The sequence below is a fragment of the Mytilus trossulus genome, chromosome 2, assembly GCF_036588685.1.
Source record: "Mytilus trossulus isolate FHL-02 chromosome 2, PNRI_Mtr1.1.1.hap1, whole genome shotgun sequence".
NCBI classification, from domain to species: Eukaryota; Metazoa; Mollusca; class Bivalvia; order Mytilida; family Mytilidae; genus Mytilus; species Mytilus trossulus.
In genome coordinates this window covers 32,865,776-32,889,032 of record NC_086374.1, presented here as the reverse complement: position 1 = coordinate 32,889,032, position 23,257 = coordinate 32,865,776, and the positions used below count along the sequence as shown (strand labels likewise).

Genomic DNA, 23,257 nt, shown 5'->3' with positions numbered 1-23,257 from the left:
TTCTCTAATGCTTTTTATCGTTCTTTTTCAAAGATTTTCAGAAAATTGTGCTCTTTATATGCTACGTCATCAGGCAAGGTCGCCTTTTTTCATGACGTCACAATAGGAAAATTGAGAAGAAAACAAAACATTTTGACGTCATAATCAAATTTCAACTAATCATTTGCCGAGAACAGATTTTTCACTAGTGAGGAGAACTATTTTTCTCACACCGGTCAGGAAATGTGAAAATAGCACAAAAATTAGAGAAATATAACTATCGAACGTGTAGCTAGTCTAGCTGCTACATAGATATTGATAGCAGCAAGGCTAGCTACTCGTTCAGTAGACAATTATAAAATATAAAAAATAAATAATTTGAGGACGAAAATTTGTAAAAAATAAAGATTAATTAGAAATAAAAAAAAAGTCCCCAAAAATTCAAAACTGAAAAGAACAATTTCTTTCACAAAAATAAAGAAAGAAAGTATTTGACAAAACGCAGTAATATCGTTGAAAAATGTTAAACTGGAATGTTTTCATTAGCAGAATTTAACACCAAGATAACTAATATTATCCGATGTTCACACTAAATATAATAAAAAGAAAGGAATTTAATGCATTTAAATTGGCGCAATCGTATATTTTTTTTGTGTTTTGCTCTAATAATGCTATGTGATTTGCAAACTAGTGGCGTTGGTGCAAATGAGTTATTGCACGACAGGACTTATTGTTAGCGCAAACAGATTTCTCCCTGTATGTTATAGGTTGGCATTAATTGACTTTGTTATCTTTACACATGTAAAAAGTCCTATATAACTTCGAAGCGAATAGTGTTTACTGGTACACTCAATAGTTATCAAAGTTACCAGGATTATAATTTGATACACAAAACTCTACATAAGACTCATGAGTGACGCTCATAAAAAAGTTATAAAGCCAAACAAGTACAAAGTTGAAGAGCATTGAGGACCCAAAATTCCAAAAAGTTGTGCCAAATAACCTAATCGAAGTTAACAATACCTTGAATACAGTTTCAATTCCCATTCTGTGCATTTTTGCCTTTTTGATGCAGGATTTCTGTGTATTTTAAATGTAGTTTATTATAATATTCCATTGTAGCTGGTGAACTCGAAGTTGATACGACTTCTGTCGAAGTTGTACCAAACTTTATGATAAACAGCAAACCTTACGGTAAGTTAACAAATATTTATGCCAAAAAAAAAAGGATCCCTATGCCCCGTTTATAATATCTATCCGAAATTTGCATCAAAATATTACTTTGTTACATAAAAAAAAATTACGTATGATGTATTCTTAACAGTTACTTTTATAATGTACACCTTTATTAATGAAGTGAAGTGAAGTGATAACATACGATCAATGATATGTATGACACATTCACCATTTCCTTTCTCAATTTTATTAATAACATCAACAAAACCCAATGTCCAATGAAAGCTTAAAAGAAACAGGAATGAAACAATCTTAACTATGCAAAGAAGAAACCCAATTAACTAAACATATTACAGCAGATAGCAATCAAGGACAAGCACATGATCATTACCTCATGGCACATAAAAAACCCACATTGTTTCTGAGTACTCAACTTTCCTAAACCTGGAACAGTGATATAACATCACATTAAAAGTGCAAAGTGTTAAAATCCAATGTTAAGGGATTCAATCATATGCATGAGATCAATAATATGTAAGAAAAGAAAATAACATAAAGAAAAAAAAAGTTATTGAAAGCTAGTTCAAAGTTTAATATCAACTACGAGTAATCTGATGTTCAGTAACTGTAGTTTCCTGATTTAGTTCATAAGTGTTTTCCGTTTCCCGTTTCTTGTTTTGTATATAGATTCTATCGTTGTTTTTCCCGTTTGAATGGTTTAACAATAATATTTTTAAGCCCTTCATAGCTTGTTGTTTGGTGTGAGCCAAGGCTCTGTATTGAAACCGTACTTTGACCTATAATGGTTTACTTTTACAAATTGTGACTTGGACGGAGAGTTTTCTCATTAGCGATTAAACCACACCTTCTTATTTCTGAAGGAAATAAATTACAATTCGTCACGCATGGGGCAAAATCCAAGTCTCTTTCTTATATAGTTTAAACTTATTGGTAAAGTACCGCTACTTTATCCGAAACTAATTGCCAACAATACATTGGTAAGAAAGTAATGTGTATTATCAGTTATAAATGCTTATATCTACATGTAGCAGTAAAAGAACAAGACTGTCAAATAGTTAAAATTTGTTATTTCTATCAGTTGTTTGTGGATATTGACTTTCAGGACTGAGATACGGTCGGAACAGGCATAGTGTTAAGACAATATGATAAAATATTAAAAACTTAAGTTAAATTATAAAACATATTTTAAATATGAATATGATTACTAGTGGATATGCAACTAGACAACAAAATTACACAAATTACCTTAAAAGGTGTTTTGAGGTTACGAACAAGAGGCAAAAGATATCAAAGGGAGAATGAACTCACAAATGGAAGAGAAACGTACCAAAGAAATAATTGTAAAAAGACAAACAGGAAAACGACAAAGGAATTTACAATCAACAGAAAAACAACGAAGGAAACAACAAATCTTCTGAAATACTCAACATAAAATAAATTGCAGCATCTGCATTGCACAACATGAAATAGCAGCATATGTTTTTCATCTTATAGTTCTAAATTTAGTTAAACAAAAGTACATTATAGTTTTAAAACTGTGAGAATAGTACGCGTCATCCACTTAATAGAAAGGAATACAATTTACCGAATGTATTCTACATCTAACAACAAAGCGCGTCTTGTTTGTTGATCTGATAAGATTAATGTTGTCAACCGACTATCGAATACTTATACCACTAACCACTAATTGTTTTAAAAATATTATTTTAATACATTTGATAAATGTGTATTTAAATCATTGTGTTCCATAATTTTAAAATTATCGTCGTGGTAATTAAATTGACAGATCTAACAGAAAAAGGTATATGAAACAAAAATAAATTTATCAGGCCACAAGTTTTCATTTTTAATGTTTCTGTTTTCAGTTCATCCCGATTGCAAGGCCAAAGAACCAACTTTAGAATTAGACAAATGTCCTACAGGTTTGTTAAAGTAGACGGGGAAATAACAAGTATACATCTACTTCTGGGAAATGAATATTTTATTGTTTTTGTCTGGTCTAGACTAAAATCACTTAAAACAGTAATTGTTGTTAACATATTTAAACTTTAGTTCTTTTTTTTTAAAACTGGCTAAGGTAATATTTGAAATTGTAAGAAGTAATTTAATTTAAAGGTATTCATGCGTTAAATTATAAGAATTAAAAAAATTGACAAAACGGAAAAAATAAATACCAACAAGTGTTCCAATGCCAATGCAGTACTATATCAAAGTACGTGCATCTGCCAGAATACCTATAACAAGAAGACACTATGTTACCAACTTGAAAAACATGCCGTGTGCAAGTGTAACGGGAAGTCGTTTATCTTGTACGGTTAACGTGAATCTAATATGAGGCAGGCATTACCTGTAAAAGGGGACGAAGTCTGTATGATTATGTTTTAATTCAAGCATGTTAAAAAAAGAAACGGAAATACTGTAACGTTTTCGATTTTGGTTCTGTTGATATTGACTTAAGTTGTGTCTCTACTTAAGTTATGATGTCATATTTAATGTAAACAAAGAAAAGCTGTCATCAGGTGACTTTTTTTAAATATCATACACTTATTTAAAAGGAAATTGGTATTGAGTTCCTTCCTATAGTTAACTAGACTGATAAATATATATTTTATTCAAAGTCTCATGCAAACAAGACAGGAAAAAGGAAGTTGATTTCTGCGCAGATGCGGGGATTTAAAAAAGTCTGATTTTTTTTAACGCTTTTGGGTTAATTAGAAGAATGAAAAATTCAGGAAAATTTTCCGAAATTTATTTTTGATTTAAAAAAAATAATTCTACCGTAACTGGGGCCTTCGTCCTCATAATATGAGGCAGGTATTACCTGTGAATGGGTACGTATGATTTTGTTTTAATACCAAACATGTTAAAAAGAGAAACGGAAATACGATTTTTTTTCTGGCTACGCTTCTTTGTAGAGAAAGGGAAGTATTACCCCAATGATAACACTGTATGGAGTTTGGATTTTGAGTTCATTATTAGAATGAAAATCTCGGAAAATTTCACGTTTTTGTTTTTTTTGTTTTTCTTCCGTAATAGGGGACTTCGACCCCATTTAATGTTTCGACAATAACGTTATCGAAAGTTACGAAATCTATTGAATCTCAAGAACTTCCTCTACAAATAACTTATAAAGCATAATAAATAACTCATGAAAGCCATATATTTGTTGGAAACATATATATAAATCAGGCCATTTCAACTTATTTATTCGAGCGGAATATTTCTTTGTGTAGACGGAATACGCACTTGAAATACAAAGTTAAGCACTCGTCAACGGAAGTCCTTTGACCAAATTGACCATGCATCGTCAGTCGCAATCCTATATACTATTCAATTACTTGTGGCATTCAATAGTATTGTGGCATTCAATAGTATTATGGCATTTGATGTATGAAGAGGAAGTGACATAATATGCCAAATGACAGGAAGTGACACTTGGTTTTTCAAACAAATGCAAATGAAAGGGAATACTTTACAAGATTGCGCTTTAGAATTTATTTCTATTGTATCATTTTTAGGTTTAAATGACGGAAGTTTAAATGGCCAAGAACGTATGATTACAAAGAAATTCTACATATTACGAAAGCTTTAGTGAAAGCGGTCTCTTACATGTAGATACGAGTATTAGCGTGTTTACGGGCGTGTTCCGTACATATAGACCTATGTTGCATCTATAACCTTGTTGACGAACAACGATGATGAATTGACACTACTTTTTGTAACGCGTAGATGCAATATGCATCATATCCTGTCATTTTGTTCGTGTCACTTCCTACCATGTGATTTTAATGCCATTATCATTGACTTAATAGAATTATATTTTAACCTAGGGTTGATATGACTTGAATCGTGAATGACATGCTACTTCAGACCTTATCATGAATTTTCCGCATGCAATGCATGATTGAAAAATTTACCTTCAATTTTGCGACTGTATTTGTTTAAGTTGCAGTATAATCTCTTAGAATGATTTAGAATGTAGTTTGATCTCAAGCGAGATAACTCTGAACAAATAATGAACATGATAAAACTCATTGCATGATGAATATTTGATATGCTATGATATAAAACATATATGTGGGCGCGAAACCCTACATCGACACCTTGATTTCGAAATAACAGCGCAACATTGAAATAGACTGGAAACAATTGTTGATAGAGACCATTGTATATTATTAGTTACAAAAGCAACAGCACAATACCAAAAGACACATTGTTTGATGTCAAGAACTGATAGTACATGGTACCTACAGTTAATGAAATGTAGTACTACGCGAAATTTCACTTAAAAATACATATAAACATGGAAAACAACTGTTATATTTATAGTTGGTACGGGTTTAAATGATATATTTCCTTGAAAGTCCTGCTTGTCCTATAGGTCAAATGCACATTCATTTCCGGTATTATAAATGAAATAAATCTATTCACATTTTCATTTGCTTGAAAATTTCAATTTGTTATCACAATTTTTTCAAATTGTTATCACAATTTTTTCAAATTGTTATCACAATGTTTTCAAATTCATATCACAATTTTGTTGATCTAATTGCAAAAAGGCCCTTATTTGGCCCAAAAATTACTGCAAATTTAAAAGTTATCATATGTATTCTAAAATAACTGAAAACCGTACTATACAATACAAGGTACTCAGAAAAACAAAACAAATTTGACATTGAACAAGTTTCCATTGCAACAAATCATGATTTATTTTGCATATGTTGTAAAATTTCGTGATTTTCCTTGTTTTTCACCAAATTTATGTATATTTTAGATTGAAAAAGTATGAGCGCACCCAAGAAACAAATTTATATTTGGTAGGATCATGTCAATAGTAATAATAAAGCTTCTCTTAAATTATTTCGTTGTTTCTTACCTGCGCACGATGTTTCCATAACGGAAATAAAGATGGAAAACTGCATAAAAACTGTATTTTTCATCATTTTAAAAAAAAAGTACATATTATGACGTAATTGTGACGTCATCAGGTAAAAATCTTTATGTTTTTCTTTTATATTTCTTGAACCTATGTATTTCTAAACATTATGTGCCAATTTGAAATATATATCAAACATTTATTTGTTTTGGGCCAAATCCAGGCCTTAATGCCCCTATTCCTTTTAAGTAATATTGAACATATGTATGTCTTCTAAAGAAGTGTTACTTACAGACGTGTTATAAATTTCTATAGATTGCGTATTTATTTTGAAAAGTATTTCTTGAAAAATGAATTGTATATTCTTTACAACATTATGTTTTAAAAAGTAAACCGGTGTTCTACTCATTCTTTTGTAGTTTTTCGTTTTGTGCCACGCTATTGATTTCGGTTTATGAGTTTGAATGCTCTTGTTTGTATCTCTCGTCTCGCTTTCATAACAACGCATACTTTAAATGATATTTTCGACATTTCAGATTCAGATCCCCCAACCGTATATATAACTCCCGGACACAGCAGTATTTATGTACATAGACATGATGATGTGACATTAGAGTGTTCATTTTTATCGTTTGCTAACATTGCCAGTTTCAAATGGATCAAGCATGGACAAACAGGACAAACAATTTTAGATGAACTCACTAATTTTTCCGGAGTTTCTCATAGTGTACCGCTAGTTGTGTTTGATTTTATACCCGAAGACGTAGGTTTTTATCAGTGTAAGGTTTCTAACGAGAATGGCGAAAATGATGACAAGGTATCCATGCTCATAATTGAAGGTCAGTTTATTTTATGACAACTTTCATAAAAAACAAATAGAAAGATTTTTTTTTTAGAATGGATGGTTTATTGCACGATTAATCTTGAAAAATGAAATATTCATAACTCCATTAGGTTTCATGAATCTTTGATACTGTACAATGTACATAAAATATAAGATACTATATTTGAATATACGATTTAAGATGTGGCAAACATAGTTAATAGCATATCAAGTTAAAAAAAAGAGAGGTATACACTGTCAATAAACCCATCAAAAAGAACTAATCAGAAATAATTGTCAACAAAATAAAACACAAAAAAACCTTTAAATTTAGCAATTCGAGTACTACAAGTCACGTGGAACCTTTTATTGTTGAAATAACAAATATTCTTATTTTCAACATTGTCTACAAACATCGAACAAACTGATATAAATTATGATAAACACGTATGTTTTGTTATAAATCAGAAACCCCTGACCCTCAAATACCATTAAAAAAATACCCGCTGAATCTTGGTGGAGACGTACATTTGGAGTGCATGATTGACGTATATCCAGAAGTAACGGATGTTTGGTGGGCGAAAGACGACGGACTAATAGATAAAACAGATAGTCGGTACAGCGGGTCTACTCCACAAGAACCATCACTCAACATATCAACGACTACAACAGACGATATTGGATATTACAGATGCTGTGCAAACAATTCCATAGGTTTCAGCTGTAGTAAAAGCATAGTTTTTGGATGTGAGTTGAATTTCGTTCTAAAAAAAATCAGCAACAAACAAATTTATAAATTTTTGGTTTATAAAAGCGGACATACGATGATATAAGAGATGATATAGTACCATTCCTTCTAACTGAGTATATGAATGGATCTTTGTTAATTCGAAATGCTATAATGATTTCGTTTTGTCAATTTCACTTCAAGTTATAATCTATTCAAACATTACCATGAAGTTAAACAGCTCACAAGTTGACAGCAGCTGATTGGTAATCGTTACAGTTTCTAGATTAAAAATAACTTTGGGTGCTGAATATATTTTGAAGGTGACATTTGCATTGTCTGGTTTTACTTCATTAGGAATTATTGCTTTTAAATGTTTGTCATCAATATGTTACTCTTTCTTTATATATAGGGGAACAGACATGCAAGCAGCACAATCGTGCATCTAATTATATAACGTAGATGTACTGCCAAAAATGACTTCGCGGTCCCGACTTTGCCTGTTATTTCGTTAATGATGAAAAAATCTTGTTTTGGCAATTCGAATTGCTTGACCTTGAGATGTATCTACAGAGCTGTTTTATTTATTGCCTGTAAATGTATCTAGATGTATGAAACACTGCAATAATATTTTCGAATATTTTCTTTTAATTGGTATGAATATTAAGTTTGTTATCATTTTAGCAAAATCATTTTTTTTAATCTGTATTCATATGCACATTCAAGGTTTAAGATCCGTCAATATCTGTATCTTGGAATTGCTCAAGGTCATGTTTTTCACTTGATTATTACAGTTTACACTAAATTCATTTGGTGTGTACTGATTGGTAATTAGATGGTTTTGAACAGTAGCTGCCAGTAACTAGAAGTACCTTCAAATCTGTACTTAGTGTTTTTGTGTTGTAGGGATGTTCACGTATAAGTACCAGTCCATGTCTACTTTGTGTTTTTGTTAGATATTTTTCTTTTCATCCTACTGATGAGTTAAGCCTTTTTCAACTGATTTTTTAAAAGTTTTTCTTGATGTTGTACTGTTACATCACTGTCTAAGGTATTGTTTAAATGAGTTTTAAAATAAAAATGACAAAAAATACCAAACTCCAAGGAAAATTCTAAACAGAAAGTCCGTAATCAGATGGCAAAATCAAAAGCTCAAACATTTCAAACGAATGGATAACGACTGTCATTCCTGAATAAGTACAGGTATTCAACTTTTATGAGTTAGTATAAAATTGAGAATGGAAATGGGAAATGTGTCAAAGAGACAACAACCCGACCATAGCAAAAAACAACAGCAGAAGGTCACCAACAGGTCTCTTATGTAGCGAGAAATTGCCATACGGAGGCGTCCTTCAGCTGGCCCCTAAACAAATATATACTAGTTCAGTGATATGAACATATATACGATACATATTTTTGTTTTTCATACAGTATTTTGAACAAAGATTAGACCGTTAGTTTTCTCGTATGAATTGTTTGACATTTGTCATTGTGGGGTGTTTTATTACTGACTATGTCGTACGGGCTGTTCATTTTTAAAAGCTGTACTATGATCTATAGTTGTTAATTTGTGTGTCGTTTGGTCCAATCTGGAAAGTTGTCTCACTGGCAAACATACTACATCTTCTTATTTGTATATGTCGAATATAATTTTGTATGCGTATTATTATTGTGTTACTTAATTTGAGGTTCATGACGTAGAAGGAATCAGCTATTTAGGGTTTTACACTTAATTACCAAAAGGTTTAATCGCTTGATTTCTAAACGTTATATATTATCGTACACTGCATAATTGTTCTCATAAGTATTTGTCGGCAAATTAACATTCCTAACTTGTCAACCGGTTGGATTTAGTAAGGTAGGGAAACATTCGTCCATATTTAAAAAAAAAAATATCCCTTTACGGATTCTGATAGTAAAGAACAGTATACCATGTATCCTCCCTGTGGTCTTCATTGATTTTGTCTCTTGTTCACTGCAAAAGATAGGCGAAAAATTCTAAGCGGTATTCAAAAACACATAATTCGGATAGAAACTGACATCAACATGGCAAAAAAAAACCCGACCAAAGACAAAATACTACATAACTAAAATCTTCGGAATACGAAATGAACTAAAGAGGGGAGATACCAGGTGATCCGGAAGAATAAGCAGTATCTGTTCCACTTGTAGGTCCCATCTTGGGGCTCGTGATCAGTGCCTATTTGTTGAAAAGTCTCTCTAAACAGGGATCTCATAACATAAAAGAATAGGATGGAATTGTAATTTCGACAGTTCGAGCATATCAATCCATGATTATCTTTGGTCCACAATGCTCTTTAACTTCGTACTTTATTTGGGCTTTATAACTTTTTTTGGGATTCGAGCCGTACTGATGAGTCTTATGTAGACGAGACGCGCATCTGGCGTAAAATTTTATCCTGGTATCTATGATGAGTTTATTTGACACATTGCCAAACACAATATCTATTTTGAAAAATCTCTTCTTATATACTCTATATTATTCAAAGATACGTGGAACGAAATACAAATGTTATTATTTTATGTATTTCTAGCCCTTTCTTTCAGATATGCCTATCATTACTAATTATACACATTATGCTGAAGGATTCCTGGGAAAGCCATTTAATATCACATGTGAAGTGAAATCCGCCCCTAGAATCCTCGATGTTAAACTTCAATTAAAAGGGAAGATTATCGAAGCAAATGTTTTCAACGTATCCACTGGAAATCACCAAGAAAAGTTTACATTTACAATAACTAACCCAACATTACAGGATAGTGGAAATTATACATGCAACGCAACTAACGTGCACACATCCAGCATTAGTGATGCAATAACACTAGAAATATATGGAGGCAAGTTCTGATTTAATCTTTTATTTCATTATTCCGACCAACATTTTGGCTGGTTTAATGTTTTGATATTGCTTTTGCAAATTTATTGAAAATTTACCGGAATCATCCTACTTCTCCCTATTTTTATACTTATGGAGTTTATTAAATAAAAACCTGATGAACGAAAACTTGATATTTAGTGATAGAATATTCTTTCGAAAAAGTTCATCCTTATCTGAAAAAGTCGATATTGATTCCAATATTGGACGAAAAGTATTTCATTAAAAAAAGTTCATCCCTCGGAAGGTCGTCAGTTGTTCCTTAACCGGATAGGTGATATACCTGCCTGATTTTGCGAGCTTCACATTGTGTTTTTTTTTTATACTAAGGGTCATGTAACAGCTTTTACCATTTAAGCATAAAATATGTAATTTTTATGTTGTCATATCTACCTACATTCTTTTTCAATGTAACACAATGTCCTTGAAACACAAACATTTGACGACGTATGAAAATGTGAAAAAAATCGTCAGCCAAATGGATATTTTCACCATGATTAAACGATAGATTCTGTGTATTCATCAGTTTAATTTTTTCTACTTCTGGAGGATATGTAAATGGAACCCCATCAGACAAATTTGGATAAAACGAATATCTCAAAGAACTGTACAAGACTAACACGTTGAATTCTGTAAGGAACACATCACTATTATGACGGAATATATAATTACTGCACTTTAGAATATTTAAATAAGAAGTCGTTTTACGAATTCAAATTTTCCCAACATTAGATTATTTCGATAGATGGACTTCATTTTAACAAAGAGTACTTAACACTTTTATCACTATGCACAACAAACGAAAATCGAATTAAGTTATCAAAGTATTTTTTTCTCTCAATATTTTGATATAATCGTTAATTGTAAACTTTTTCAAATTTCAATTATAGTTAATCTTTATTTCAGTCATATTTGACGAACACCCTGATGAAAACGTTACATTTGGAGAAGACATTTCAATCGACTGTGCCGTGAATTCGCATCCACCGATAACACAATTAACAACAATAACTTGGTCATTAAATGGAAGCTGTATTAATATTAATAACACAACAAAATATCTCCAACCAACACCAACAGAATTGACAATCAAACATGCTGGGTTTAGTGATCAAGGAACGTACACATGCGCAGTTGAAAACGATTACGGAAACGAAACTAGTGGTGGACTTTGGCTTAATGTTATTGGAGGTAAGTCAAGGCATAAGTGTATGCTAGAAATATTTAACTTATTTTTCATTGCAGATTTCCTTCCTCTTTGATATCTTGCAAAAAGAGCTTTAATTATGGAGAAAATACAAAACATTTCGAAAAAAGATGTGATTTTAGCTTCTTGGTTGTGAACTTGTCATTTCTATGTATCTACCTTCCATCAGCGCCTACACAAGGAATATATATCTCCCGATTGGTACAATATATCCGAGTTTGCATTTCCTATCTTAATTTCCATGATATTGGATTGCTGTTCATAAAGAAGCTATACATCCACGAGTTCAAAGAAAACAAAACCACACACGATAATTTTGCTATAGAAACTTTAGATACGTTTTGATATTTGAAAGAACATTTGTTTCTTTCATATTAGGTTTATGCGATTATGTAGGTATATGTGATCTTTCATATTCACTGTTTTATTTTTTGAAATGGTATTTCATTTCTTAAAAGAGGGACGAAAGATACCAAAGGGACAGTCAAACTCATATATCTAAAACAAACTGACAACGCCATGGCTAAAAATGAAAAAGACAGTTAATCAGCGTTTGTGCGGATCTTTTTTATACATAGGAGTTAGTTTTAGTTTTATTTATTCAATTTCAATATGGTTTTCAATAATGGGTGCCTCGCTGCAAAAAGGATGCCTTATAGTTTGACCTTATAGTTGTTACCAGCGAGTTTACATGTAACTTATTTGTCCATGGTGTTTTTTCAAATTGCCAAAGCTTCAATTCATCAAAATTTTATTATATTTCACCATGAATTAATAGTTTAAACCTATTTTCAGACTTCCCGAGCGTGAACAGTATTTTAATTTACGACAACGTTTTACACTCGGCGATTGTAAGCGTGAACGAGTCATCAGTCTCAACACTTATACTAACTTGTAGTTATGAATCCTTCCCACCTGCAACAGATATAAAATGGGAAAAACAAAACGGTATATACAAGCCATTGTCAGAAAGAGCAACTGGTGGCAATTCGATAGACCCAAACATCACTTTTACATCGATAGAAAAATCTGACGAAGGAAATTATACATGCCTTGTCACAAATGCTGTCGGTAAAGGTGCTGGAAACTCAGTATATATACAGGTCAATGAATGTAAGTATTAGTTTGTCATTAAAAAACCTGACTTTACGTTATATTACACGTAATACTTAATGAAAAGAAAAAAATAAGAGATGGCACAGTGTACATGGTGTATGTCATATTCGAAACACTCTACTCTACAATGTTTATTCACACTACCAATGGTATTTTCTGAAAAGAAAGTTGATGTGATCTGTCTATGACCAAGAACATTTTACTACATATATTACTTATAAGTAATTCAAATGTATATCTGGGACTACGGATGATACACTTTGTAGTGATTTAAATTAACCATATGGCAAACCATATTATAATCCTGGTACCTTTGATAACTATTAAGCATTTCTGTTTTTAGGTCGATTCTCAGAAAAAGAATATGGAAATCTTATTTAAAAATTCTTTCATCTTATGGAATTGTATCCTTCGCATTGACCCGTTTGCATAAAACAAAACGAGTTATTAAAAGTGAAGTTATATAGTGACTTATAAAAATAAATGGTTGTGTATATTTTTCTACTCATATATTTGTTCTTATCTCGTCTGCGATAAAACTAGCAGACATCAAGGAAAAATACTTACAACCCAGCGGCAGCGACAGCATTCACTATTTGTTTAAAGCTTTCTGTTTCAGAATCTACTTGCCGTATGTTACGAAGTTACCGTCTTTCATTTGTCCATAGTCCTTGCCCTGTTTTCATCGACTGCTTAAATACGCTTTATAGGTGTGTTTATTTTACATATTAAAAAATCACTAATCATGAGTATTATGATATCTCTATTTGGTTTTTGAGATACTTGCATACTCGTCTGCCAAATAGGATTCATATGACCTTGAACTTATATTTTTATTCACTATAAGCTTTTCGTAGTCTAGTCTTCATTTAAGGTACAATTAGCAATAATTGTCATCGCAACTCCTCTGAAACCACACAACAGAATTTCATGAAACTTTGTAGATAATAAAGACATACTATGTAAATTTGCATATTGACAGGAAATAAGGATTCAATTTTTTCTATGAGTAACGTCCCTGTGAACTCATTTGCCCCAATATACTACTGTAACAATTGTCATCGCATTTCCTCTAAAACCATACAAGACAACAGAATTTCACGAACTTACTTTGTATATACCAGTAATAAAGACATACTATGTAGATGTGCATATCGACAGGAAATAAGGATTCCATTTTTTTCGTACACTTTTTTTAATTGGTTCAGTGACAATGTTGGGACATAGTTTATGTGAGCGTGCTCACTAACGTTCTTTATTTCAACTTTTTTAAATGATTGCATGGTTGTCTGGCAGAGTTACCTGTGGTTCTTTTACCAAAGTTCAGTGCGTTAATATGTCTCTTTCTTGGACGATAATAACAGTAGACTTACTATATTTGGTGGAAAGTATGATAGTACGGTGTACTTTCCCTTCTAGGATATGACTGGATCTAACCTTGATCTCATATTAACGAATATTGTTAGGTTTAGGTGATATCTATATAAAAACCAGAATATTACAGACTTTCAAGTTTAGTTTAAAAATGTTTATCTAAATTTGATGGGGAAAAAAGTTATTGCAACCTTTATTAATCCCTCTCCACCTTACAGGTGCGAGTGCTGCCTTGTAGCGGCATTAGCCTGCTCTTTTTCTAAATCTACAAGGGTGTGTTTAACGTGTCTATAACGTGCAAGAGATATGGATCTCTCTTAACACGTGTCAGCCTTTTTTCGTCCACATATTCGACGGATGATCATCGTTTCCGCAAGCCCATACTCTCAAAAGGTGTCAAGAGAGAGCCGAACATCCAGTCCCTGAAATTCCCCCCTCCCCCCGGAGCAGGGATCGAATCAGGAACCTTACTGTTAGTAATCCGATGCAATAACCACTACACCACGGCTCTCTATAAATACGTTTTCATTACGGAGTATGTTGGTTAGATTTTTCATTTTAAGTGTTTAATTTCTTTTTTTCAGCTTTAGATATGTGCACATGTCAATGTTCTTTCAAAGAAAAAATCAACTTTTGGAAAAAGAAAAATTTTACTCGGGAAGAAATGTTAGCCTATATGGAACCGTCCTTAAAAAAAGTTCTTGACGAAATGAAAATTGAAAAGGATAAATTGTCACAATCAATTCGTAAACGCACCAGTGCAAAAGATGGCCGGAAATCGTCCACGCAGATTGGAATAGCGGGTGTAGTTTTCATTGGTGCTACGTTCGGATTGATAATTGTTATCGATTGTATTTCCATAAAACGATATGTGCAAAACGTAAGAGAAGCGTTTAATATAACATAGTAATCGGGTTCTTATTTTTCGAAAAACTGTATAATTTCTAATCCCAGGCATGGTTATTACCATAGCCGTATATGGCAACTGTTTTTAATTTTTGTTTCTCAATGCTCTTCAACTTTGTACTTGTTTTGGCTTTCAAACCTTTTAATGTTAGTGTCACTGATGAGGCTTATGAAAACCTTATGTAAACGAAACGCTCGTCTGGCGTATAGAATTATTGGCCTGGTACCTTTGTTAACTAATTATACCTTGAATCACTTATATTCAAATCTTATCGTTAGAATACATTTTTATATAAACTTATTTGCATATGTGGGTATTGGTATCTGGAATACTAAAATTAGCTTGCAACCAAGTTTTTCACATCAAGTAATGTATTTATCATTTTTTTTTAAATTTAATGATTGATTCCAGTATTAATACTGTGAAGGAAAATGTCAAATTTTGTTGACGTTGATAGCTAGTTTGTTTTTTGGCTTTATTCTATAAAAAAAGCTTTGGCAAAATTTACAATAACATCTTTTGTATGCTAAGATTTCTCTGAGTTGCAGAACCGAATGTGGACCTCTTTTTTATATTTAATTGTTGCCGTTTTGCAAAACAACCTTGACATTGGTTAGACAGTCATTAAAATTGACAGAAAAAAAATATGTAAATAGAAATATTTGTATTCTTGCCCACGCTTTGAAATACTAGTAATACAGATCTCTACTATAATTTTATAGATATGCACACATGAGTTCTACTATGTGACCTATATATGTCAAACTAAATGTTTGCCGACCCAATGTTTTTTAAACTCAATTTCCAACAGAATGAGCCTTCTTGACATAGACAAAAAAAATATTACCAAAAATAACACCATTTTTGCGGATCAATTTTGTCAACCTTGCTTGATTTATATTCGTATTTTCTAAAATGATTTTTTTCACTAGATGCTGTCACTTGTTTTTATGATCTTACAGTTGCAAATTGGCAATAACAAGATTTTGTTTTAAAGAAACATGTTCATATGTATATATGAAACTAAAAGATTTGTTTTCTTTATTAAAATATATTGTAGTGTGACAATATTCAGTTTCGAACACATTTTCATATATCTATCTTACTTTTTTTAATGACAAGCACACACATTCTGCTTTATAATTACAAGTAAGATGTACGTTGTGATTTTATTATATTTTTAAATTGCTAATTGGTTGTTTTAATATGTAAAACTGTGAATAATTATTCTTTTTGTTTGATAAATATTTGTAATTTGTAAATATGTCATATTTATGTTTAAGTATAAAGGCGTCTTCAGTTAAAAAAAGAGGGATGAAAGATACCAAAGGGACAGTCAAACTCGTAAATCTAAAACAAACTGACAACGCCATGGCTAAAAATGAAAAAAAACCCAGAAAACAATAGTACACATGACACAACATAGAAAACTAAAGAATAAACAACACGAACCCCACCAAAAACTAGGGGTGATCTCAGGTGCTCCGGAAGAGTAAGCATATTCTGCTCCACATGCGGCACCCGTCGTGTTGCTTATGTGATCACTAATCCGGTAAATAGTCTAATTCGGTAGGTCAAATTCATGAAAGGGAAGGGGATTGTAGTTACGACGTAAGAAACATATCCGATATCATTTGTGAAACGGTTATCAGTTAACCTGTTATCATTTATCAGCAAAATACAACTTGGATATTAAAGTATATAGTATGTTTTACATTTATATGTTATATTTGTTATTCTCGTCGGATTTTGTCTAATGCTTAATTCGTTTCTATGTGTGTTACATTTGAATGTTGTGTTGTAATTCTCTTATATTTAAAGCCTTTCCCTCGGTTTTGGTGTGTGACCCGAATTGGTTTTTTTTCTATAGATTTATGAGTTTTAAAATTGGTTTACTACTGTTGCAAAATGTTCTCCTCGTAAATGTATTATTTGACACTATTCCTGTCAAATAAAAAGTATAAAAAAGGCTTGCAGAACTCAAAGGTAAAATCAAAACGAGGGAGTCATTAAAACTGACAAAAATCAGACGTTATCAACCAAAAGAATGAGAAATTTTTCTGACTTTATCTAGGATTATGATTGGTTAAAACACGTTGTTACAAAACTCAAAGCCCCTGGGTGTTGCTTACCTATATACTCGGATTGTTAACCATTATCCCGAGGAACTTCACGCAAGTTTTCCTTAGTTCCATGGTTGTTACTTGTGAAATATTGAATTCTTTAGATTATCCTTGATGTTTGTAATTACATATTTTTACTTCATTAACGATTTTGTCCTATTATGCCGATCATTTACACTCATTTTATTAAATGCATTTCTTGACTGCCACATTGTAAAGGAATGAGACTACTGACATAGCTATGCAAATGACCACGTTAACGTCACACCGTCTATGACGTAACTTTCACAACATTGAGCACTAAATTTGACTCAGTCCAGTTTCTCTGTCTCCGTATTAAAAACGTATTAAATTTGACTACCGGATATTAATTCGTTATCTACGTTCATATCCTTAGCTATGGGTATTTTAACACCCTTCAGTTCCCTGTTCACCCTTCTGCTACGCCTCAGGGTGTACTGAGGTACTTCAGGGTGTTAAAATACCCATATCTACGGATATGAACCTAGATAACTTATAATATCAGCCGCAAGACACAATGTGTACTTTTTGGCGCTCAAGCAAACGAGCTAAAGAGTTTCACACACACCTTATCCCTATTTGTCCGCCATTACTGGATAGCACACAGGTTCCCGTAAAATGTTGACGTCATAAAACAAAATATTTGACGCCACAACGGAAAAGTGATTGTTGTATGCGACAAAAGATCAAGCGGCCGGGTCAGCTGGGATTCGCGATAAGGTGTATTGTGTCCAGAGGCTAATATTCTACTTTATATTTACGAGGAAACCCCGATTTTCTGTTTATTGTTCTATCACTAGTCTTTTTATCTTTCCCTGTACCAGTTATAAACTTGACGAAAGCAAACTTGATAACGTATTCTCAGACATAATGACGTCACTAATAACTTATCTTCAGACATTGCGACGACGCTGAAAATGTCATCTTTCTTCTCAAAGCCATGATACGAGGATTACGGAGAGAATAAGCAGGGTGATAGTAGGGAAAGACGATAATATAGGCTTGCAAAATTTTTTGCTATTATGGCGTATATGCGAAACCAAATCGTTTTTGCTGATAAATGATGACACTTAAACGATAATTTAGGGCCATTTTGAACATTTCAAACTTCAAGCCCGACAACGACCACACGGTCAAATGGTATGATACGTGTTTCGGGGTATAGAACGAATTCACGAAAAACTATATGACCAATGTCAACGGTAATAATAATGCAGTTGCAATATCATAATTTTTTGAAATAGCTTGAATATCTATTGCATTTTGATTTTATGGTGTTGTTGTATTTTTTCACCTATACATTACAAAACAATACTTGAAAAAAAAATTCATATTAGTTTAAACCTGCCTCAAATTTTATGATTGGTATATATTGTATGAACTTTATTGGAAATGTAAATTATAAGCCATATTTTCAAATAAACAAAAGTTCAAGGTCAATACCCGGTGTCTATATTGTGTTATCCGTTGTATAGTTATGTTCTCATGTAAATGTCTCGCCTATTATGAGAAATTGGATCGTTATATTTGATACATGGGATCCTTACAGGGTTTATTGGACCCCGAATGCATTAAGTAGATCAGTGATCAAGGTTTTAGTTATGTGACGATTATAAAAAAGAAGATGTGGTATAATTGCCTATGAAATGTTCGTCTTTCTAATACTATTAAAAGGTCAAGTTATTTGATTTAAGGATTGATACATAAGTGTACATGTATGACTGGCATTTTCAAAATGACGTTGACTCTATTGCTCACAAGATTTCTATATTTTTATGTTTGTTTTGTATGTTTATTGCTAATACAATATAGATCAAATGGATTTACATGCTAAGACTTTTTTCTTGTATAAAATGAGTCATTAAAAAGACATTTTTTTACTCAGATTTTGTTTTTCTTTAATGTGAAATGTAATTATATGAACTTTTTAGCCATATGCAGTCAGGACTCTACTTCGTCAAATGATCTCCCCATTACGCCAGTTCATTTACACAATCGTAGAAATGAAAGCCCTACCAATTTTGCTCTTGGTAACCAATAAATTTATCCACATTGCACCATTACGATGCTTATATGTCAGTTGTATTTTAAAAATACAAATGTATCATATAAGCTGTCAATATAAAAAATGAAGGTGTGGTATGATTGCCAATGAGACAATTGTCCACAAGAGACCAAAACGACACAGACATTAACAACTATAGGTCATCATAAGGCCTTCAGCTATAAATGGCCCCGATATGACAATGTAAAACAATTCAAACAAGAAAACTAACGGCCTTATTTATATAAAAAAATGAACGAAACACATAAACAAAGGACAACCACGGAATAAAAGGCTCCTGACAGACACATACATAAATAATGTGGCAGGTAAACATCTTAGCGGGATTCCAACCCTACCCAAACCTGGGACAGTGGTATAACAGTACATCATAAGAACGAACTATAAAAATCAGTTGAAAAAGGCTTAACTCATCAGTTGGACAAAAATATAAGGGGACGTGGCAGAGTACTTGTACATCCCGACAACAAAAAGACACAAGAAACATATCTGAGAGTTATAACAGTTATCTGACAGCTAGTTCAAAGCCACTAATAACTAATAAAAACATCATGCATCTAAAACCAAACTACCCGTACACATTCAAAAGCCAATGGATTTAATGTAAAGATGTCATCAATAGTCAGAAAAAAAAGGACCTTGTGTTACCTTGTTTTGGAATATGATAAAGATAAAAGAAGTCGGAACTGCAATTTCATTTTCGTCTTTCCAGAAGAAAGGAGAAAATAAAAAAAGAAAAAGAATTACTATATAAGATATCATTATAAGAAAAATAAAACTATTGGGGAATAACTTGCCATTAGTATACCAAGAAAGGGAAGGGGTTAAAAATTAAAAATATTGAGGGGAAAAATGCCAAAGGGATAATAACAGGAGCTTAGCCAAGATGGTAAGTAGCGGGGAAAAAGGGAAGTAACTATTTTTGTAATTTAGAAAAAAAACATTACACAGAAAAAAATATTCCAAAACTTATTTTGGGGAACGAGATTGAGATAACAGATCCCAGTCTTATTAGAAATGAACACAAACAGCTTTATGAAAAGTTGTATACTAGTTCTAATCCATTGTTGCTTGAAATCACAGGGACACATTTCTTTAACATGATAATCCTTTTATTACAAAACCTAATGAGAAAGAGGTGGAGGAATGGTTGTCTTCTCTTAAACATATGAAGAATTCCAAATCACCTGGTATAGACGAATTCCATGTTGAATTTTACAATTTATTTTGGAATGATATTAAAATATCACTGATTAGATGTTTAAATGAGGCTTAAGAATATGGACAGTTCTCTAACACCCAAATTCATGGACTCATTACTTATATACCAGAGGAGGGTGAGTGAAAATCTAAAGAACTGGCGGCCTATAACACTGTTATGTGAAGACTATAAGATAGCTACAGTAGTTCTAGCAAATAGACTTAAAGTTGCTGGTAAATATAAGAAGCCAAATATAAAAAGGGTATCGCAAAGGTAGATATATCATTGAATGTACTTGATTCATGTTTGATCTGATTGAAAAAATGGAAGAAGATGACATTCCTGGACTCTACTTTTAGTTGATTTTGAAAAAGACTTCGACATGGTTGAATTGTCTTTTATATCAGAGGCTTTACAGATTTATGGCTTTGACAATACATTTTTAAGTTGTATTTTAAAGCGAGTTACTGTGATGCCTCTAGTGCAGTGTTAAATAACGGATATATACTGGACGACTTTAGAAACGAAACACTCAGTTTGTTGATTTTGCTTTACCAAATCTTGTTACAACTACTTTTCATGCTTATTATACTTCTTTCTCCTTACAAAATTACAAAATCTGACTAACCTGTGGTTATTGAACCTACCGAATTTTCGAAGTCACACGAATTTTTGGACCCATGAAAGATTGTTTTAGTTTTGTTTGCTTTGTGAAACAGTTCTTTCAATCCTTTTCCTCACTTAAATCAGTTTTAAAATGTTGCATCTCCATTTTGCCAAGACTGAGAAATACTAAATCTGAATTAGCCATTAATAATACTTTAAACATGAAAACATAAACGTGCAGCAACCATACTCTATGACTTCAGAAACTCTTCTTACTGTCCTTCTGACAACGATACAAGATTTGTTGCTGGCCATCAATGTATATATCAACGTATAGTTTCAATGAAACGTCAACAGAATTTGATTACGCAACGTCATTTGCCATACATTTCTACGGCCGCAACGGCAACTGCTTATCAAATTGCCGAGTGCCATTGATTACAAATTCGTGCCATAAATTTTTCCCATCAACTGAATTGCCAAAGAATCGACTGAAGGAAAACCTTCAAAGCCCTTAAGTTCCAACCGCACAATTGCCAAAACCAATTAATGGGTTGAACAAATGCAGAATCAGAAGGTGTAAAACATAACCCAAAACATGTCAGACAGAATTTGTTGACCTTTCTGATAATCATTTGACGTTTGTAAAAGGCAGTCCTCGATTTATATAACACATAAAATAACACAACAATAATAAAGTGTTGCGTTTCTAAAGTCGGTCAGTATATTTCAGATTTTTTTCTTTGAAAAGGAGGGTCGGTCAAGGGGACACGTCCTCTGTCTCCTTTACTATTTCTTTTAGTTCTTGAATTACCCAGTGCAGCTATTAAACATGGATCTGATGTTGCTGGTGTAACAATTAATGACTGAGTTTTTGTTGAGTCGATATTTTGACTATTCTTTCTTAGTTCCTAAAACAATGTTTATATTTGTTTGAAATTTTTTCAGAATGTGCTCGACTGTACATGTATTGTTGACAAATCTGAAGTAATATGGATTGGGTAAAAAAAAAGGTAGTATGGAAAAAAAGTCTCGTAACGTGGATAATACTATATGTAATTTTACTTGCAAGAAAAACAGTATCAAGTCATTGCTCAATACTTGGTCTTACAGAGAACAAATATATATTGGGGAAAAAAGCAACAAAAAAACCCCCCATATATTGGAAGGGGTTGTAGTTATTAAAACTTTGATACTTCTAATATTGGTTCAAGATCTGACTGTCCTTCTTGAAGAAGGGGTTCTGAATGAGATACAGAATATATTTTCATTTTTTTTACGGAAAGGGAAACCAGATAAAGTGATGTCTGAACACTGTAATGGTGGTTTTAAGATGCCTAATTTTAATTATTTTTGCATTTTTGTAGCGATTTCTTGACCCACAAAACAACTTCCATTAGAAAGTTTTGCTACTTAGTTATTAACATAAATGTTGGGGTGACAAAATTTTGTACTTATTATAGTCAAGATGGTGTGCTACATTTAGCAAAACAAGTCAATTCATTTTGGCATGACATTCTGGTAAATTTTTCCAAGTTGAAAAAATCATAAAGGAACTAAAATCTTTTATAAATTATTTTTGGAGTACAACACAAAAGTTTAAACTTTATCTTCCTGTAATACATAGATAAATAGATTTAAATATTATGATTGAAGATGGAAATACAATTCACTCAATGCCTTTTATTACAACTAGAAATTCGTTTTTACCAAATTTGCAGTTTGAGATTGTTCATTGAAATCTATATGTTATCCTGTTTTAATTAAATGTAAATTAAAAGAAATCAAACAGAAAAGATTTTGTTTAGAAATCAGAAGAAACTTTGTCATTTTTTTTGGGAATATAATGTTCCACAAAATTTCCGACTTTCCATTATATATTGGATTAGAAATAATGACATTTTCTTGCCTTTCAGCGCGAAAGAATTTTATGGTGTCAGAAGATATTGTCAACATTAAATAATATTAGTATAACGCTGTTCAAAACTCATAAATCAATGGACAAAAAACAAAATCGGAGTAACAAACTAAAACTGAGGGAAACGCATTAAATATAAGAGGAGAACAACGACACAACATTCAAATGTAAAACACACAGAAACGGACTAAGCATTAGACAAAATCCTATGAGAATAACA

At 32.1% G+C, this 23,257-nt stretch overlaps 1 protein-coding gene across 1 annotated transcript in view; it reads left to right on the top strand.

Moving 5' to 3' along the window:
• Nucleotides 1-15,947, top strand: part of LOC134705725 (hemicentin-1-like) — a 29,180-nt gene extending 13,233 nt beyond the window's left edge. The window contains exons 4-11 of the mRNA XM_063564446.1: nucleotides 1,102-1,173; nucleotides 3,042-3,098; nucleotides 6,589-6,891; nucleotides 7,344-7,622; nucleotides 10,171-10,461; nucleotides 11,406-11,690; nucleotides 12,502-12,819; nucleotides 14,781-15,947. Of these exons, the coding sequence (XP_063420516.1) occupies nucleotides 1,102-1,173; nucleotides 3,042-3,098; nucleotides 6,589-6,891; nucleotides 7,344-7,622; nucleotides 10,171-10,461; nucleotides 11,406-11,690; nucleotides 12,502-12,819; nucleotides 14,781-15,103 (1,928 nt within the window). The 3' untranslated portion in view covers nucleotides 15,104-15,947. The remainder of the gene's footprint in view (nucleotides 1-1,101; nucleotides 1,174-3,041; nucleotides 3,099-6,588; nucleotides 6,892-7,343; nucleotides 7,623-10,170; nucleotides 10,462-11,405; nucleotides 11,691-12,501; nucleotides 12,820-14,780) is intronic.
• Nucleotides 15,948-23,257: the final 7,310 nt, after the last annotated feature.